The 21,210-nt window shown below is 42.7% G+C and overlaps 1 protein-coding gene across 1 annotated transcript in view; it reads right to left on the bottom strand.

Moving 5' to 3' along the window:
* LOC126412344 (small conductance calcium-activated potassium channel protein-like) overlaps window positions 1–21,210 on the bottom strand; it is a 233,803-nt gene that overhangs the window by 191,460 nt on the left and 21,133 nt on the right. Inside the window, exon 2 of the mRNA XM_050081896.1 lies at window positions 544–965. Coding sequence (XP_049937853.1) covers window positions 544–959 — 416 coding nt within the window. The 5' untranslated portion in view covers window positions 960–965. The remainder of the gene's footprint in view (window positions 1–543; window positions 966–21,210) is intronic.

Raw genomic sequence — 21,210 nt, forward strand, 5'->3', positions numbered from 1 at the left:
AATACAATTCTTTGACACCTTATAATTAATTCAGAACTTTATTGTTGTAATTTTTATGATCTAATTGAAGCAAACAAACCATTTCTGAAAAAAGCCACATTTAGCGAAAAGTTGAACTAAATAAATAAGTTTGAGCTTCAATAAACTGTTAAGAATTAGTAATTTCAAAATTTTAGCCTGGGTCGGACCCAGAAAAATCGGTAATCTGTTCTGTGTTGGACTCAAGAAAATATGGTAAGCCTACCTTAAGTGACTTTGGGAAAATCTGGATCTCCAGAACAAGAGTCCTCGACTCTTACCACTGCTCTCCTTCACTTGGTAATGGGAGGTAGATAATCTAGAAGAACCACGAGGGTGTTGAGGACCAAAGCTTTCAATGTTTGCGGCTGCTGTATTTGGCAAATAAGAGCAGAGCTCGGAGAGGAAAAAGCGAGTGACAGAATTGTCATTAGGGATCTCTGTCTTTGGTGAATAGTCTACACGAGACTGGAGAACTGGCTTTGAGAGAGTAGCTTAGAAGTGTGGCGCGGCGTGGTTACGTACCTCTCGCACTGGCGCAGCGTCCAACTGGCGATGATCCAGAGCGAGACCATGAAGACGAGCAGCACGGTGCCGGGGCAGATGGTCATGAGCGTCTTGAGCACGAAGCGCGTGTTGAAGTTGATGCGGTTGAGTGCGCCGATGGAGCGCGAGCTGGCGTCCGTGAAGAGCTTGCTGTGCAGCAGCATGACGCGGCAGATGAGGTAGAGGCGCAGGAACATGGGCAGCGACAGCGTCACGTCGTACGGCACCCAGCACGAGCCGACGTTGCCGCCGCGGTTGGCCAGCTTGGTCGTCCACAGGAAGTAGTACTGGCCCGGGATGGGGTGCACCGCGCAGATGGCCAGCTCGAGGCTGATCTGCGTGATGCGCTGCCACGTCATCGCGATGCGCCAGTCGTCCGCGCAGTTGTCGATCATGAACAACTGCAACAGCGTGGCCGAGGGTCATTCAGCAGCACTACATTGAAATGTAAGCAGTGCGGAGCCCGTAAACAGAACGACAGCAGTGATCACAATGGCCTGGGGCTGAACTTTAAATACGAGAAAATATGACCGTATTTTTAATTCAAAACACCGGTACCGGTGTAGAAGACAAAATTTTTCGTTTATACTTTGTGGGGGCATAGTAATCTAGCAATAAATTGCGTGCCTGGAAACCAAAAGGTTCTCATGATCTTGCAAAGTGACATATTGGAGAAATCTTAATTGAAATCTAACGTTAACATCGCGTAGCTGGGGTTATCATGTAAAATTTTGTAAATGACGCTGTCATCGCCTTTGACTGAGCATTTTTTTTGTAAACCCCAATGTTGCAATTTCGACCATGTGGCCATTTTCAAGCGGAAATCATTGCGCTTTAGCACATATGAAAAGTTGAACATCATCTGGCCTGACATTTCGATGGTATCCAATGAAAACTTAGTAATTCCACCTGCCTGTGAAAACCTCGCAATTCTAGTAGCCAGCAACACCTTTACCTGTAACTAGGCTTCTACTATAAGCTTACACATACAGTGACATTATCTGTATCACTTTATATGCTTTTTAAGAAACCGTTCTCGCTTCTCCTGCAAAATTTAACTAAATGCAGTTACGAGTTTTTCATTGCCTATTGCTTACCATCAATCTGTTTTCTGAAACTTCCTGGCAGATTAAAACTGTGTGACGGACCCAGACTCTAACTCAGGACCTTTGCCTTTCGCGGGCAAGCGCTCTACCATCTGAGCTACCCAAGCACGACTCACGCCCCATCCTCTCCACTGCAGAGTGTAAATCTCATTCTGGAAACATCCCCCAGGCTATGGCTAAGCCATGTCCCCGCAATATCCTTTCTTTCAGGATTGCTAGTTCTGCAAGGTTCGCAGGAGAGCTTCTGTAAAGTTTGGGAGGTAGGGGACGAGATACTGGCAGAAGTAAATCTGTGAGAATGGGGCGTGAGTGCTTCGGTAGCTCAAATGGCAGCGTGTTCGGTCAGAGGGTAATGTGCCCTCTGTAATAAAAAAACTGAGTTAGTAGATCAACAACGAACTTAAATGGATGTCTTACGACGTCCGCCCCGAGCAGATGCAACATTCTAAAGCGAATAAAATGGAAAAAAAAGATGGCAGAGCACTTGCTCGCGAAAGGCAAAGGTCCCGAGTTCGAGTCTTGGTCCGGCACACAGTTTTAATCTACCAGGAAGTTTCATATCTGCGCACACTCCGCTGCAGAGTTAAAAATCTCATTCTAGAATCTGTTTTCTGTTTACGACTTTTTGTATGTATTGGATTCTTTAAATTGCACTGTCAGCATGTTCTTCGTGCTCTGCTTTATTTTTGCATGCGTCTGTAAAACTGCGGGGAATAAAGGATTCAATGTTTGTTTCTATTTCATATAAGAAATTTGATTTTGTCGCGTAATGTTCTGTGGAAATTTCTCTCTGCCTACGAATCGGTGTGTGAACCGCTCTCTTTAAATGAGTTGCAAGTATATTGTTCGTATTCTGATTTAATTCGCATCCGTTTTTTTCTTGTCACGGAATGAGTATGTATTCCTGCTTTGAGTAGTGTTCCTTCTGCTACTGAATATGCTTCGTAATCTTCGTGAATAACGCATTCTTCCCTGCAAATGCTAAGAATGCAACACTAGCTACACAAATGTGTTCATATGTTATTAATATGTATTCCAAGCAATATATTTTAGCAGACATCAATACATACTACAACTGTCCCATTCCAAGGAAAATTTAAACGCAAACAACACACACCCTTAAGCTTTCAGAATTTGAACTACAAGAGAATTCTGTTTAAGGGTTTACTAAAAGCAATAGCATTAGGTACGGTGGAAGTATGTTCAAATTATACCACACAATCCCATGTAGAAATTTGCACTTCGATGTAAAATATTTTGCTGCATATATTACCTGACCCAATGACTGTAAATAATTTCCAAGAAACGGTGGACATCGAAGTCGCGGCCTCACTGTGAGCGATATATATCGAACGCTCGACTCTCGGCAAAAGACGAACGTAATGAAAACAGAAAGTCATTAAAAAGAGATAGTAACAGAACTTTTTTCGCTCACGGGAATTTATTAAAGAAATAAATAATATTATTGGCTTACATTATCCCTCAGGTGTTGTGTACGAATACCATGCCTTTTTTCACATACCCAGGACACACTTTCGACACGTCTGTTAGAAAATCCGGGAGACTCACAGTAGAGAGATATGGCAGATTGTCGCAAATTGTAAAATATAAAAGCTGAAATATGTACAGTTCATTTCGATCCCCAGGCCTCCCCACTTCAGTAACAAACGATGTAATTGTGTTGTCGGATGATACGAATTCTACCGAATGGTTGGTGAATTCATGATGAGTTCTCTCGTTTTTCAAGATTTTGTATGATTTCCATCCATTCGTGATCTCTTTAGTATCTGGTAGAATGAAATGTTTAGTGAGTGGTACCGATGTTTTCTTTCCCGTGGAATACACATGTCAAATGTGGCACTTCCCCATGTCGTTTTTGGAAACCCAGAATCTACTATGTAGGAATCAACATGGATTCCAGAAACAGCGATCGTGTGAGACCCAACTTGCTTTATTTGTTCATGAGACCCAGAAAATATTAGGTACAGGCTCCCAGGTAGATGCTATTTTTCTTGACTTCCGGAAGGCGTTCGATACAATTCCGCACTGTCGCCTGATAAACAAAGTAAGAGCCTACGGAATATCAGACCAGCTGTGTGGCTGGATTGAAGAGTTTTTAGCAAACAGAACACAGCATGTTGTTATCAATGGAGAGACGTCTACAGACGTTAAAGTAACCTCTGGCGTGCCACAGGGGAGTGTTATGGGACCATTGCTTTTCACAATATATATAAATGACCTAGTAGATAGTGTCGGAAGTCCCATGCGGCTTTTTGCGGATGATGCTGTAGTATACAGAGAAGTTGCAGCATTAGAAAATTGTAGCGAAATGCAGGAAGATCTGCAGCGGATAGGCATTTGGTGCAGGGAGTGGCAACTGACCCTTAACATAGACAAATGTAATGTATTGCGAATACATAGAAAGAAGGATCCTTTATTGTATGATTATATGATAGCGGAACAAACACTGGTAGCAGTTACTTCTGTAAAATATCTGCGAGTATGCGTGCGGAACAATTTGAAGTGGAATGATCATATAAAATTAATTGTTGGTAAGGCGGGTACCAGGTTGAGATTCATTGGGAGAGTCCTTAGAAAATGTAGTCCATCAACAAAGGAGGTGGCTTACAAAACACTCGTTCGACCTATACTTGAGTATTGCTCATCAGTGTGGGATCCGTACCAGATCGGGTTGACGGAGGAGATAGAGAAGATCCAAAGAAGAGCGGCGCGTTTCGTCACAGGGTTATTTGGTAACCGTGATAGCGTTACAGAGATGTTTAACAAACTCAAGTGGCAGACTCTGCAAGAGAGGCGCTCTGCATCGCGGTGAAGCTTGCTGTCCAGGTTTGGAGAGGGGGCGTTTCTGGATGAGGTATCGAATATATTGCTTCCCCCTACTTATACCTTCAGAGGAGATCACGAATGTAAAATTAGAGATATTAGAGCGTGCACGAAGGCTTTCAGACAGTCGTTCTTCCCGCGAACCATACGCGACTGGAACAGGAAAGGGAGGTAATGACAGTGGCACGTAAAGTGCCCTCCGCCACACACCGTTGGGTGGCTTGCGGAGTATAAATGTAGATGTAGATGTAGAATTCCGCGTTTCATTCTTAAATAATCGCTTCCATATTTGCGGATTGCTATTTGTGTACTTCCATAATTTTGTTTTGATCACTAATGGGGATACTATCGTTAGTATCAATAACGTAACCCACCTCCCTACCAGGGGCGCCGACTTATAAAAAAAATATAGGGAGGGCCCATATTGGGGGTGTTGATTCGGGAAATTTTCTGAATTTTAGAGGAACAATAGTGAGTTTTAAAGTTTTTTAAACATTTTAGAGAACCCAGAAAAATGGACTCTCGAAAACTCGACAAGCCTGACACATTTTTTGGCTTTGAAAAAAGGAACAAAACATAAACACTCACGGTATTTTCGTAAAAAGCTAATTTAATTTACAGTAATAATCATGTTTATAGACTATTACAGAGCAGTGAATTTAAAGCTCTGAAAAGACTGAAATTATATTTAATTAAATCCTAAACTATCATTACAAGAATAAAACATAAAATATTGCTGTTGCACAGAAATAGCACTTTGATTAATAAGTGAAATAGCTAATTTAAGCTTACTTTAAATAAGGCTTAGGGTTCATTAAATGAAAACAATATCTCAAAGTTAATGCTTTAATACAGTTAATAAAGTTAATACAGTATGCCTAATACTTTCAATCAAAAAGTATGTAAATAGAGGGTTTTAATTGGGTCTTACAGCCTAAAAATATTTAAGTATTTGAAAATAACTAATACAATACTATAGTAATATAGTAATACAGTACTAAACCAGTATTAATATTCCGAAACTGCGAATTTAACATTATGTATGTACTTAATTCTCTATTTTATAAAGACTTTTGCTCTAAATGCCATTATTAGGGCTAGAGTGTCTTTAGAAAGTTGCACATGTCGACCATTTGACTAGATTACTGAATATGAAGTCATTGTTGACTGGTCGGATATCCAATTCATCCAAAACATCTCGGTGGGTATGAAGAACAGCCAAGTTGTTCAATCGCTTCTGTCCCATTGTTGATCAGAGATATGACTTCAGATGTCCAAGGGTGCTAAATGACCGTTCTGCTGTTGCTGTCGTGACTTGAACTACTTTGAGAATCTCAATGCACTTCACTACTTCACATAACATTTCTCCAACTGCAGGCTCTTGTGTAATGTACCTTCTTACATCACGCATGTTTTTTAAGACTAGCTGTTTTTTTACTAGCGATATCGGCTAACTTAGTCAAGTGTAAGCGCAGTCTCTCAATGTCTAGGTCATTTTTCAAAAACTTTTTTCACCTCTGTTTACTAAAAGCAAACACTCTTGTTCAACTACAGTGACCTGTGTGAGTTCAGTTGAAGTAAATCGCTCAGTAATGCAAGATTGCAACGTTTCACAAACTTCAATGTAAACAGCTTTACAGTATTCCTTTGGGGTTTTGAAAGTGTGTGGTGAGCTGGCTTCGTTGTTTTCATACCTCTTTGGTATACTTCGATTCTGAGGAAGCGAAGGATCATCAACTTGTGAAGGTTTTTCTCTTAAACACAATTCCCAAAAGTGCTCAAAACTATCATGACTTCCATTCAATATAAAAATCAAGCTTTCATATATTTTTTCCAGATCAGCAATACCCAGATGAGGGCATTGAATTTTTTCATTGACATCCTCTACTGGGTTCACTGCATGACAATAAAGACGTAAAAAGAAATAAGTCTTGAATTGTAACATTGAATCAATGTAGCCTGCACATTTGTAACCTGCATCTGTTTCAAAAAACTCTAGAAGTTCTTCAAAGTTTTTCAGTTTCTCAATATACTACAAGCTCCATCGAGTCGGGTAAAGGGATCGTAGACCGGCTTGGTCGTTGGCGCTCTCATAGCGTATGCTTCTGAAAAGTCCTATCCTTTTGTTGGATTCCCTTACGGTGTTTACAAGTCCTTGGCTAAAGCCATAATATCCCTCATAGACGTAAAATGGTGGAGACTGTCTACAACTGCCAAATCTAAACTGTGAGCAGTGCACATAACGTGCTTTTGGTTGTATATCCAAAACTAACTTTTTTAGTCCTTTGAAATTACCTCTCATAATTGAGGTATCATAGCACTGTCCTTTGTCCGTTGACAAATCAAGAAGAGCAAAAAAGTCCTTTAAAATATTAAACAGAGTTTGTGATTCAGTGTTGGGTGTTTCGTATAAGCCAATAAAGTCTTCGTTGATGAATAAGGAATCATCGACAGTACGAATACAAAATGACACTTGTTGGTGAATCGAAGAATCACTTGTTACGTCAACCAAAAAAAAAATGTTCAGTCTTTTTGACTGAAGCTTATACCTTTCTCAACATAGACTTTCCTAGTAAATCAATGATCTCGTTTTGAATATCGTGAGACGTTCACTTATACCTCGAACGCCCTAACCATTCTTTAAACTCAGGTATGTCATTCTTTCGGAGTTCCAACAATTGAAAAAAAATTGAGTTTACATATTCGTGCCCTGTAATTGCTAGTCCTTGTCGGCATAGAAATTGCACGGTAGTAAAATTTGTCTCAAGAGTGAAACGGCCTTTCTTCATATCACTATTTAACTGTTCATTCAATTGGTAGGCCACACTTTGGTTAGTGATAGAATTTAGTTTCAGAAAACCTTCTTTGTACGTAAACGTATTTTCATGAAGACGGAATTTTTCCAAAGCCTTTTCCCAGTTAGAAAACCCTACGGAAGTAAACGTATTTTCTCTTTTTTGAAGAAAATTGTAATAGATTTTTAGCATCTGCCTCTTTGTAGGTTTTGCAAAAACTTTTTCTGTAGATGCCTCATATTCTAGCCATGTATATTTGATCAATCAAGACTTCTGAAATGATCTTCCCTTACCGGATTGTCCAGGTTTCGACTGTGAACAGTTCTCGCCTGAAGACAACGAAGCAATTGACGACACAATAATTGTTGGAGGTTGACTTGCAGTATCAACAACTTCCAAGCGCGCCTTTTTGGTAACAAATTTATCCATTGCAAACTTAATTCACAATACACTAAGAGACTAAAGTAAAAGAATAACATATAGTCATATAAAATAGTCCTCTAAAGTCGGAACACTAAACGCGTCTGCAGCATGCACTGAATGAAACTATCCGCACTGAATGACTGCGACAGCAGGGTGGGCTTTATACAGCCGCGGCGTCTTAAAGTCTCGAAGCGTCAAGACGACGCAAGGCGCAGGGTTCCAGGCGCTTCTGCTCCAGTCCTTTCGATGTCGCCACGGCCGTAGCACTGGCCCGCCGGCGCCAGACTTCACCCGAAGGTTCGCGCACTGGGACAAATTCTAAGTGTGCCCGCAGCACCCACACTATCATGATTCACACCATTCGTTTTCAGTTAACCTGCTTATTACCGTAATAATTATTTGTTTTAACTCATAACTGAATGTGTTTTAAAAGGTAACTATCACCAAATAAGGAAAATAAAAAATACCAACATAATTTTGTGAATTTACAAAGCATAATGTAACTAATAATTTTCTTGAATTAATTTGGAGGGGGGGGGAGGGCTCCGCCCCTCCGCCCCTCCGCCCAAACGAATTTTTGAGGGGGATCTGGCCCCTTCAGGCCCCATGGAGTCGGCGCCTTTGCTCCCTACAAAAACCGTAACAGTCAGAAACCGTATTCACAGAAAGCTCGCACTTGGACGCAGCCTCTTCCAATGCAAAATTACGTATCCAGCACGCAACAAGTATGACGCGATGGTTAATACTTAATTTTGTACTGACAAACCATGTGTTCTTTGTTATACTAGTTCTCTTCCTACGTTTATTACACATGAGTTGGAAAGGAAAATTAGCTTTCCCTGTCCTCTTCGTCAGCGTCACAATATTTTCGGAGCCACAGTGAACGCAGTTTCTCGCTCCGAGTTTTGGAAGCAATCCGTATTGGCAACGTAATTATAGGCAATTTTCAGTATCACTCAAATGGGAAATCAACGGCTTCCGCGTACGAGAATTCGACATAGACGTTGCACTAAATTCGCTCATGAGTTCTACTACTCTCATGCGACGTTCCGTTGATAAAGTAGGAAACAGTATCTTCGACAGAAGCGCGTTCGATATACCTGTATACCGCTGGCTGTGAGGCCTCAGCTTCGATGTGCACTATCCCTACATGAGAGTCACCCCCGCAACACCATTCAAAGCAGAAATACAGACTGACGAATGGCAAGATGTACCAAAGCTGCATATCAATTCTGTCTAAATCTGCTAATATGGCGTTCTCTGTTAAATGTGAGAAAGTATGAAAACGGATGCGAACTAAAATAAATTAGAAAACAAACAATATACTTACAGCGCATTTAATTCGAATAGTTCACACACATATTCGTAGGCAGTAACAAATGTCCACAGCACACTCTGCGACAAAACTAGCTTCTGTTTCATATGAAACAAAAACTAATACAGAACCATTTACTTCACTTAATATTACGGATGCGTACAAAAGTTCAAAAAAAAAAAATGGTCATCAGTCCCCTAGAACTTAGAACTACGTAAACCTAACTAACCTAAGGACATCACACACATCCATGCCCGAGGCAGGATTCGAACCTGCGACCGTAACAGTCGCGCGGTTCCGGACTGAGCGCCTTGACCGCGAGACCACCGCGGCCGGCTGCGTACAAAAGTAATGCAGATTACGAGCAGTATACTCACAATGCAAATCAAAGAGTGCAACAAACACGTACACGAAGTCGTAATTGCGACCACAATGCTACGACACCATCTTCAGTTTTTAACGAAACCAAAACTAATATGGAAGACTTTAAATCACCCAATAGGAAATCGAAATGATCGACGGATACACTTGCAACGCTCCAAGTGGCCCGGCAGCGATTTTAGGTCGTGTTACCCGAAGACCGTCCATGAGATTCACTTCAGTGACGCAGACTCCGTGCAGCCTCACATCGTGAAAGGGGTGAGGGGCCGGCAGCGGCGAGCCATCGGAAGAGTATAGCTGGACACTACGCATGGTCAACATTGACATGAAGTCAAAAACAGTGCCATGTGTTAAACATCGAACACAGATCTCTAATATCCACAGGCCTTCAGCTACTAATGACCCTATAAAATTAAATTCGCAACTGGATTGAGGCTTTCTTGGTAGGGAGAACAAAGCATGCAGTCTCCGGCGAGAAAACCTTAGGCCAGTTCGAGTGATGTGTGTTGAAACACTTGCTGCTTACGTTGTAGATTAATAACCTGGAAAATAATATTAACTGGCCTCGTTAACACAAGCCATAAAATCTATAAACTTCTCTCGCTCCGAATATGCCTCGGAAGGTCCAACGGTACCGACCGATCGCCATGTCATCCTCAGATGATAGGAGGGATGTGGAAGGGTACGTGGTCACCACACAGCTTTCCCGGCCGGTCAGTTTTCGTGACCGGTGTCTATATTTCTCAGTGAAGTAGCTGCTCAATTGGCCTTCCAAGGGCTGAGTGCTCCCCACGTGTTCTACAACGCTAGGCAGATCCATACGGTGACCCCTGCAGGTGTTGGTCGAGTCCGACAGCGCTTAACTTCGGTGATCTTGCTAAGTGAATCTGTAACGAAACGTACTGCTCTTCTTTGGATCTTCTCTGTTTCCTCTATGAGTGCTATCTGGTACGGATCCCATATGGAAGAGCAATATTCAAGTATTGGCGGAACAAATGTGATTTTTCTGCAATTGTGTAATCATACAATAATGGGTCTTTCTGCCTCCAGTTACATAGCTTATGTTGAGGGTCAATTGCCACATTGTGCATCAAGCGTCGGTCCTCTGCAGGTCTTCCTGGATTTCGTTACACCTTTCTAGCGTCGCGACTTCTCTCTGCGCCCTATTTTACGGAAGGACGATCGTATGCTGGTGGTATTTGGAGTATAAAACAATTTTCAGAGAAAAGGATAGCAAAATAATAGAAAAGCACATACAGTTTATAGTTAGCGAAAGCTTTTGACGGTGTCAACAGGCACTTACGGGTGGTAGATTGTGGAAAAAAAGAGGCTTTCCAGTGCATGTAATTGACTCTGTAACAGCTCTTAACAGAAAGACAAAAATTTTAATCGAAAATGGACATAATTTGTCTAAACAATTAACAACAACGTAGGAAGCTCGTCAAGGAGGTGGACTACCTCCAACTTTCGTTAACATTTACACTGTATAATCAGGGCTTGGAAACAAAACATGACCTACGGCATACAAATCAATAGAGAGAAATGTTTCAGTACTCTACCATACGCACATGATCATATAATAATCCAAGACAATAAAGATCATCTTCGAAGAGCCGTTTATCATCTTAATTTGTGTAGTACTAAATGTAACATCAACATCTCCACTAGCCCACATGTACATCCATACTCTGCTAGCCACCTAGCGGTGTGTGGCGGTGGGTGCTTTGTGCACAAATGTTTCTTCCCTCCATTCTCCGTTCCAGTCGCGAATAGTTCGTGGGAAGACCGATTGCTAGAAAGCTTGTGTGTGGGGTCGAGTCTCTCAAGTTGTATCTTCATCGTCTTTTCGCGAGATACACGTAGGAAAGGCAATATATTTGTTGACTCTCTAGAAACTTACGCCCTCGGAACTTCAACAATAAACCACACCGTCACGCAGAACGCCTTTTTTGTAGCGTCTGCCACGGGATCACTGATCAAATATTTGGCGCTTTCATGTTTTCTAAGTGAACATGTAACGAGACGTGCTGCTCTTCTTTGGATCTTCTCTATTTTCTGTATCAGTAGTATCTGGTACGGACGCCGCACTACTAGAAATGTTCAAGTATTGGTGGGAAGAGTGTTTTGTAAGCTAGCTACCTCCTTTGTTGCTGGAAAACATTTCCTGAGGCTTGTTCCAGTGAATCTCAGTCTGGCATCTGTCTTCCTCGCGATTAATTTTAAGTGGTCGTCCCATTTCAAATTTATCCGTCCGCATACTCCTAGGTATTTTACGGAAGTAACTACTTCCAGTGATTGTTCCACAATTGTGTAATCATACAATAAATTCCTTCATTTCACTTCAGTTTTCTAGCGTCGCTACTTCTCTGTGTACAGCAGTATCATTCGCGAAAAGCCTCACGGAACTTCCGACAGCATCTGCTACACCAGATTGTGAAAATTAGTGATCCTATTACACTTCCCGGGGGCAACGGCCTTGCAGCAGTGGATACACCGGTTCCCGTCAGATCGCCGAAGTTAAGCGCTGAAAGGCGTGGCCGGCACTTGGATGGGTGACCATCCTGGGCGCCATGCACTGTTGCCATTTTTCGGGGTGCACTCAGCCTCGTGATGCCAATTGAGGAGCTATTCGACCGAATAGTAGCGGCTCCGGTCAAAAAAACCATCATAACGACCGGGAGAGCGGTGTGCTGACCCCACGCCCCTCCTATCCGCATCCTCCTCCGAGGATGACACGGCGGTCGGATGGTCCCGGTAGGCCACTCGTTGCCTGAAGACGGAGTGCTTGCTTATAACACTTCCCGGGGATACCCGAATCTACTTTTGCCTCTGAGGACTACTCTCCGTTCAGAATGACGTGCTGTGTTCTGCTTTTTAGAATCGTTTTCAATCCAGTCACACAGTTCGACTGTATTCCGTAGGCTCATATTTTGTTCATCAGGCGGCAGTTCGGAACTATATCGAATCCTTTTCGGAGATCATGGATCACGACATCTACATGAGCGCCTGTATCTATTGCTTTCTGGGTCTCTAGGACGAACAGAGCGAGGTAGGTTTCATACGTTCGTTGTTTTCGGAATCTATTTTAGTTCCTGCAGAGATTTTCGGTGTCCAGAAATGTCATGATACGTGAGCATAAAACATGTTCCAAAATTCTACGACAGACCGACGTCGGAGATATAGTCCTATAGCTTCGGGTATCTGTTCGATGTTCCTTCCTGAAAACAGGAATAACTTATGCTTTTTCCACTTACTGACAAAAAATAAAAGGTTATGGTATTCAAAGGAAAACTGCCTGTAAGATCTAAAGTTATAATAAGTTACGTCCCACTGGAACAGTTGAGCCACTTTCGGTATCTCGGCTGTGCCACAGTACGACATTTTGGCAATAAAATTGGTGACAGGATCGTGAAATTTAAAGCAATCTGTGTAACAACTAGAAATACGCTAAAATAGAAAGCCACGAAATAGACACAGATGAACTTTTACAAAATCATGGCAGTACCGGCTACGCTCTATGGACCTAAAACCTGGCTTCTCACGCTATCCCGAGAAAGTCTGTTAACCCTTTCTGCGTCTGCGATTCCAAATGGCATCATTAAGTATTCCTGGCTTTTTTGAGCTCCCCAATGCTTCAGTGATACCGTTTGGCATCGCTTCACGTAGTTCCAAGTTTGGCCAACAGATCACAGTGGCGTTTGCTTTCATGACTCGCCGTTTGTTTGAAGTGCAGAGCAGAGAAGTGTCGTGAGTTGTGCTACTACATTTGTGAGTGAACAATAACTGTTGTGTTTAGTTTTATTCTGTGTATACTTAAATTCTTGGTTATGGAACCAACTTTACGTAGTTCCTCAAGGGCAAGGGAAAGAAATGCGGTAAGTTTACAATACAGTTATGTATTCATTTTTGAGTAATTATTATGTAATTTCTAAAGATGCCAGTTGGAATCATTATTTTATTTATTAACCAATAGCTTCAATAGAACTTTTGCAATGGATATGGCATATGTGCAACATATACAGTAAAATATTCATCACAAAAAATTTTCACCAATTTTTTTTCTAAATGTGACGCACAAAGGGATAACAAAGATTCAAGAAACCATTTTAAATCATTACTCTAAGAATGTACTACAGCCCCTTATGTATGGCTCACATAGGGATCGTGAAGATAAGATTAGAATAATTACTGCAGTCACAGAGGCATTCAAACAATCTTTCTTCCCGCGCGTAAATAGACCAGGAAGAAACCTTAATAACTGGTACAATTGGAAGTACCTCTGCCATGCACCTCACGGTGGTTTTCAGAGTATACATATATATCTAGATGTCGATGTAAAGGATATGAGCAGGAACCAGGTTTCAGAGACTAGCTTTCTCTGTAGTGCAGGGTGCACCGGAGAAGATCGCTTAAAAAATGATGACACTAGGAATGAATTACATGTTCATTCAGTGCACAGGAGAAAAGATCCAAACAGAAACAGATAGTAGGACCATGTAGTCAGAATGCATGACAACCGACCTCCAAAACAGATTCTTGACTACAAATCTAGAGGGACAAGACAAAGACTGCAGAACAAATGGCTGGACCTTGTTGACCAGAACAGGTGAAATCACCTGATCTGTTAAGGGAGGAGGAGAAGAAGAACGATATCAGTAACACGCTCAGCAATTTAGTAGTTGATGCAGCTATCTGTAATGAAGTGCCACGTGGTAAAAGTTGCACACACATCCCGTCAAATCTTGATAAGATCGGTAATTTGTTTTAAATGTTCCGAAATGTAAAATAGCGCAGTTTGGGAGCACCTGTTTCTAAGCTTTACGTCTGCTAGAAGTAAGCAGATAACAGAAACAATTCACTGTCTGCAGTAAACGCAATCTTTTTTTCTTTCCTTTTAATGTCTTCAGACCGAGTAACGACATTACACTGGTACCTTCCTGCTGTCAGCGGTAGTGCTTTACTCCTTTGTTTCATCTGGACTAGATCAGCGGTGGTGGTGTGGCCAAGAATTGTGGTCTGGCAGCCCCGCGAGAGCAGCGATGTTCGATGTAATTTGCATTGCTGCCTTTAGGATAAACAGTGAAAGGGAAGCCATTACAGCCATATTATACTTTATCCTCGCGGGGTTTCTCATTTTTGCAGTGTTACGCTCTGTTAGTTACATTGTTTTCCCAGTTGCACTTTAGTTAAGTGTTGTGTTTATATAGCTTCCCAGAATGGAATTGCCACTAATTCACGAAGCCATTTAAGCATCCAAGAGTTCAAATGTGTTTGCTTTCACTAGATCTTGTACTCTTGTATTATATACAGGGTGAGGCAGTGAAACGGCACGATTTTGTAAAACCACCGAAGATTTATTTACAAGTAAGATCATAATAGCTGAACATGGATCTCAAGTACAAGAGTGGAAATTAAAGATTTAACTTAAAAACAATCATTTTTTAAATATGGTGTCAGTGAGGTGCCGTCCTTGGTTTTGCACACATTGTCTAAGCCTGAGATGAAATTGTCCCATGACGTTTCGTAGCATCTGTACTGGAATGTTGTTAATTTCCTGTCGAATTCGCTCCTTCAGGTCTTCTTTTGTTCTTGGTGGATTTTCCTGGAAGACTTTGCACTTGAGGTAGCCCCAAAGAAAAAAGTCTGGTGCTGTCAGATCTGGTGAACGGGCAGGCCAGGGGAAATCGCCATTCCTGCTGATTAGACGTCGTGGAAATGCAAGTCTGAGCAATTCCATTGAGACATTAGCAGTATGGCTTGTTGCACCATCTTGCTGGAAGAGTGTTTCAGCATCTGGATCATGTCGATCAATTCCAGGCAGACCAAAAATGGTCAACATGTCAGCATAACGTCCAGAGGTTACCGTCACTGTGTTGCTATCTTCATCTTCAAAAAAATAGGGCCCCACGATTCCACGAGATGACATTGCGCACCAGACTGTTACTTTTTCAGAATGGAGAGGTTTTTCATGAAGTTCGTGCGGGTTATCTGAGGACCAATATCTGAAGTTTTGCTTATTTACGTACCCACTAAGATGAAAGTGGGCTTCATCACTCATCCATAAGTTATGCACTCTTTCTTCATTTCGTTCAATAACGTTAAGCATTGACTGGCAAAAGCGTATACGGTTATTGTAGTCATTAGGTTTAAGGGCTTGCACTACCTGAATTTTGTATGGATGATAGTGAAGGTCACTCTTCAAAATCCGTCTTACTGATCGATTGCTGAGACCAAGTTCTGCGCTGTGCCGTCTCGCGGATTTTCGCGGACTTCGTCCCAACGCTTCGCGCACACGATTAATGTTCTCGGGTGTCCGGATTGTTTTTGTGCTGCCGCCTCTTTTCTTTGTTGTGCTAGCAGTAGCTTCAAAGGTTTTAACCCAAAGGAGAATGGCTTTCCTTGATGGCACGGGAGCCCGTGGCGGCAGGTTGAATTCACGACGAAAGGCGCGTTGAGCACCAACCACACTATCCGCGTTTTTGTAATATGCCTTTACGGCATATGCACGTTGCGCACTCGACCAACGCTCCATGGCTACTGAAACTTCCACCACTCTAGACGCCCAAGGTCACTTCCCCCACTCTCGCAACCCCCCTCCGCGCCCGACAACCACTATCGAAATCGTGCCGTTTCACTGCCTCACCCTGTATTAATAAGAAAAGCGGAAATGTTGTACTTGTATCCAGTCTGTGGCAAGTCGTCAGAGACGGGCAAGCAGAAATTACATACAAGACGAAAGGAGCTTAGAAATGTGTGACGGGTTGTATGCTATCTACAACTGCGCAGGACACACTCGCTGAGTGATTATGGTCATATTGTGCTCCCTACTGAATATTAGCGGTACTAATTGTTCAATTATTTACGCTGCTAATAACCCAGAAGGTTGCACTAGACGTAGCGAATTTCTGCACTTGTTGTCTTATCAGATTGTTTCAGAACAGGTTCGAGTCTGAGACGTCATTAAAATTTAACCATAGTGACTGATGTTGTTGTTGTTGTTGTGGTCTTCAGTTCTGAGACTGGTTTGATGCAGCTCTCCTTGCTACTCTACCCTGTGCAAGCTTCTTCATCTCCCAGTACTTACTGCAACCTACATCCTTCTGAATCTGCTTAGTGTATTCATCTCTTGGTCTCCCTCTACGATTTTTACCCTACAAGCTGCCCTTCAATGCTAAATTTGTGATCCCTTGATGCCTCAGAACATATCCTACCAACCAGTCCCTTCTTCTTGTCAAGTTGTGACACAAACTCCTCTTCTCCCCAATTCTATTCAATACCTCCTCATTAGTTACGTGATCTACCCATCTAATCTTCAGCATTCTTCTGTAGCACCACATTTCGAAAGCTTCTGTTCTCTTCTTGTCCAAACTATTTATCGTCCATGTTTCACTTCCATACATGGCTACACTCCATACAATACTTTCAGAAACGACTTCCCGACACTTAAATCTATACTCGATGTTAACAAATTTCTCTTCTTCAGAAACGCTTTCCTTGTCATTGCCAGTCTACATTTTATATCCTCTCTACTTCGACCATCATCAGTTATTTTGCTTCTCAAATAGCAAAACTCCTTTACTAATTTAAGTGTCTCACTTCATAATCTAATTCCCTCAGCATCACCCGACTTAATTCGACTACATTCCATTATCCTCGTTTTGCTTTTGTTGATGTTCATCTTATATACTCCTTTCAAGACACTGTCCATTCCATTCAACTGCTCTTCCAAGTCCTTTGCTGACTCTGGCAGAATTACAATGTTATCGGCAAACCTCAAAGTTTTTATTTCTTCTCCATGGATTTTAATACCTACTCCGAACTTTTCTTTTGTTTCCTTTGCTGCTTGCTCAATATACAGATTGAATAACATCGGGGAGCGGCTACAACCCTGCCTCACTCCCTTACCAACCATTGCTTCTCTTTCATACCCCTCGACTCTTATAACTGCCATCTGGTTTCTATAAAAATTGTAAATAGCCTTTCGCTCCCTGTATTTTACCCCTGCCACCTTTAGAATTTGAAAGAGAGTATTCTAGTCAAAATTGTCAAAAGCTTTCTCTAAGTCTACAAAGGATAGAAACGTAGGTTTGCCTTTCCTTAATCTTCCTTCCAAGATAAGTCTTAAGGTCAGTATTGCCTCACGTGTTCCAACGTTTCTACGGAATCCAAACTGATCTTCCCCGAGGTCGGCTTCTATCAGTTTTTCCATTCGTCTGTAAACAATTCGAGTTAGTATTTTGCAGCTGTGACTTATTACTGATAATTCGGTAATTTTCACATCTGTCAACACCAGCTTTCTTTGGGATTGGAATTATTATATTCTTCTTGAAGTCTGAGGGTATTTCGCCTGTCTCATATATCTTGCTCACCAGATGGTAGAGTTTTGTCAGGACTGGCTCTCCCAAGGCCGTCAGTAGTTCCAATGGAATGTTGTCTGTTCCCGGGGCCTTGTTTCGACTTAGGTCTTTCAGTGCTCTGTCAACTCTTAACGCAGTATCGTACCTCCCATTTCATCTTCATCTACATCCTCTTCCATTTCCATAATACTGTCCTCAAGTACATCGCCGTTGTATAGACCCTCTATATACTCCTTCCACCTTTCCGCTTTCCCTCCTTGCTGAGAACTGGGTTTCCATCTGAGCTCTTGATTCATACAAGTGCTCTCTTTTCTCCAAAGGTTTCTTTAATTTTACTGTAGGCAGTATCTATCTTACCCCTAGTGAGATAAGCCTCTACATCCTTACATTTGTCCTCTAGCCATCCTTGTTTTGCCATTTTGCACTTCCCGTCTATCTCATTTTTGAGACGTTTGTATTCCTTTTTGCCTGCTTCATTTACTGCATTTCGGACAGATATGACAGGCCTTAAGATCTATAATACGTATAATACGTCAGAGTTGACACAAGTACCGCTAATTCGGGAACTCTTACAATAAAGTGACGCTGAGAAGAACCAATCTACAGAACTTGGTCGAGTATCTGCTACCGACACGACAACTAGCGACCGTTAAGATTCTGGTGGGAACCGTTACCGCGGAGCCATGAGCTAGCCGTTGAATTAACCTTCGTCGACCACCACTTAAAAGCAGCACAGAAACGGAGCAATAGTTTGAATAATTCCACGCCAAGTAAGTCCTCACCGGATTCTTAGTCGACGTTGAAGACAGCTGATCCGTATGGCGGGGGCAGGCGGGTCAGCAGACGGGTCCGCCTCCAACAGCCGATCCTGTTTACATAGACCAGACCCTTCGGACCATTCTGCCCCGTTCCAACTAGACGTCCGAACCACCTCACACTCTCTACGCCCCACGTCTTGTGTGACCACGACGTCTTCTCTCGGCTCCAGGAGCCTTGGAACCCAGAAGGGTACGAGCTAACACCTCACTGCAGGTCCCGGTCGTATTAACGTTGCTAATTATTTTGTGTGTAAGACGAAGCACCTTGTCGCATGTAGCTTCGTTTATGAGTTTTACATAGACCGTGCTGCTAACGATCGAGAAGTGAATGCCGACAATGTCTGCAGCAAGGATCTTGATTTTACTATTGTATCTGTGCATCTTAAACTGTGAAATCGAGCGGGCCTACTTGGCTGGGGCCGCTCTGTTGTCTACGAGTAACATGCTTCTCAAAAGTGTTAAAATGTGTGTGAATTTCTAAGGGGCCAAACTGCTGAGGTCAACGGTCCCTACACTTACGCACTACTTAAACTAACTCATGCTAAGAACAACACACCCAGCCATGCCCGAGGAAGGACTCGAACAGCAGTGGGAGTCTGGAACCGAGCGACCGCTACGGTCGCAGGTTCGAATCCTGCCTCGGGCATGGATGTGTGTGATGTCCTTAGGTTAATTAGGTTTAAGTAGTTCTAAGTTCTAGGGGACTGATGACCTCAGTAGTCAAGTCCCATAGTGCTCAGAGACATTTGAACCATTTGAACCTCCGGCGGGAGAGGCCTCGCAGTCCGTGACATGGCGCCACAAACCTCGTGGCCAGTCCGCGCGGCAAAGATGCTTCTCTTTCGCGGGAAGATTAAAGTGCAGATTAACTAGTAGCATAGTAACAGATTTGTCCTGTGGTGCACTTTTTCAACTTTAAAAGCAGTGCGAGCGAGCTTACTTAAATGACCTGTAACTACCTACTACTTTCGTGCGCCCTCTTCTGCAGTGTTAAATTTTGTCATTAGTCTAACCTGATCTCTTTCTGGAGCCCTTCGCGAGTCATTTACTATTCCAGGGGAAGGAGAGGCAGATAACATCTTAACACTAATTATTCATTGCGTTCGTAGCTCACTCAACCGAAGATTCTGTTTCATCGATTTGTCCTAAGCTGAACTTGAAGTGTTGGCAGAAGAGCCAACACCGTGTTGCTAGAGGAGGCCGAAATGCACGCGTTTAATTACACGCAGACTGGCGTGAGGTCTGGAACAGTTAAATGTAATTAATATAGCCAATAAGGTACATTGTTGCTGGAATACTTAACTTTAATCCATAATTGGTGTACATCGCTCTTGACGGTACATTAATTTGCTCAATATAAACTGGTAATGGCGCCTTGCTAGGTCGTAGCAAATGACGTAGCTGAAGGCTATGCTAACTATCGTCTCGGCAAATGAGAGCGTCTTTGTCAGTGTAGCATCGCTAGCAAAGTCGGCTGTACAACTGGGGCGAGTGCTAGGAAGTCTCTCTAGACCTGCCGTGTGGTGGCGCTCGGTCTGCAATCACTGACAGTGGCGACACGCGGGTCCGACGTATACTACCGGACCGCGGCCGATTTAAAGGCTACCACCTAGCAAGTGTGGTGTCTGGCGGTGACACCACAGAACTCATACCCGACATTGCGGTCGGAGTCTTGATTTGGTATTTAATTTTACTGTATATATTTAAGAGAGTATTCGATATGTTACAGACTGCCTAAAGATCAGTGCAGCGGGTCGGGTGGCCAGTCGGTGTCGGACGTGATACTGTACTCCCTCTGGGGCGGCTAAAGCGGTTTGCACTAATCCTGACGCTGTATTTATGATACCACTGTTATTCTGTAACTGCTCCTGTTAGCAAAATTTTATTTTAACTCTGGTACAGCTTTTGGAGCATTTTATCTTTCCGCTAAAGTCTAAAAACTGCTTCATAATCCTCGTTAAATTACATCCATTTTGGGCATTAGCACTTCAGAGTAATTGTTCAGTTGTTATTTAAGAGCTCTAACGCAGCTAAAGACTCTTGTTCTGTATTAATCGAAATATTCTCATCGCCACTAAAATTGCTTTAAATATTCTCTCAAGCTAGCATTTCAATCCTGCTATGTAATTTTAAATAAATTGTCTTATGTAGTTTAGGAATGGTGCTTAATCTTCATTTGGGTCCAACCATTCCAAACCTTGAGCAATCAATAAATCGCAGGAAGCGTATCATTGGTCTCTAGCGGGACAAGGTTTTACGGAAAGCACAGAATTTTCACTGGGACCGGGTACAGGGCAAGCTCGCGGTCGCAGAAGACAGTAATGGCGGACCGGCGACGACCAGATATTGACTGGCAAAGCGCTGGACAGCCCTGAATCACCACCAGCCGCGATCTGAAGTCATACGTCACGGCTCGTCACACCATGACGCCACGGCCAACGTGCCTGTCCAAAACATTGTGAAGAATGGGCCTCTACACAGGTCGCGGTGGTACTCGCCGACGACGGTCATACAGGGTGGTGTAGAACCAGCATTCGTCGCTGAACACAATATGACGCCATTCAACAGCTGTTTGTGCTTCCCGGTCACGGCACTGTTCCAGATGCA

The sequence above is a fragment of the Schistocerca serialis genome, chromosome 7 (assembly GCF_023864345.2).
Source record: "Schistocerca serialis cubense isolate TAMUIC-IGC-003099 chromosome 7, iqSchSeri2.2, whole genome shotgun sequence".
Classification (NCBI taxonomy): domain Eukaryota; kingdom Metazoa; phylum Arthropoda; class Insecta; order Orthoptera; family Acrididae; genus Schistocerca; species Schistocerca serialis.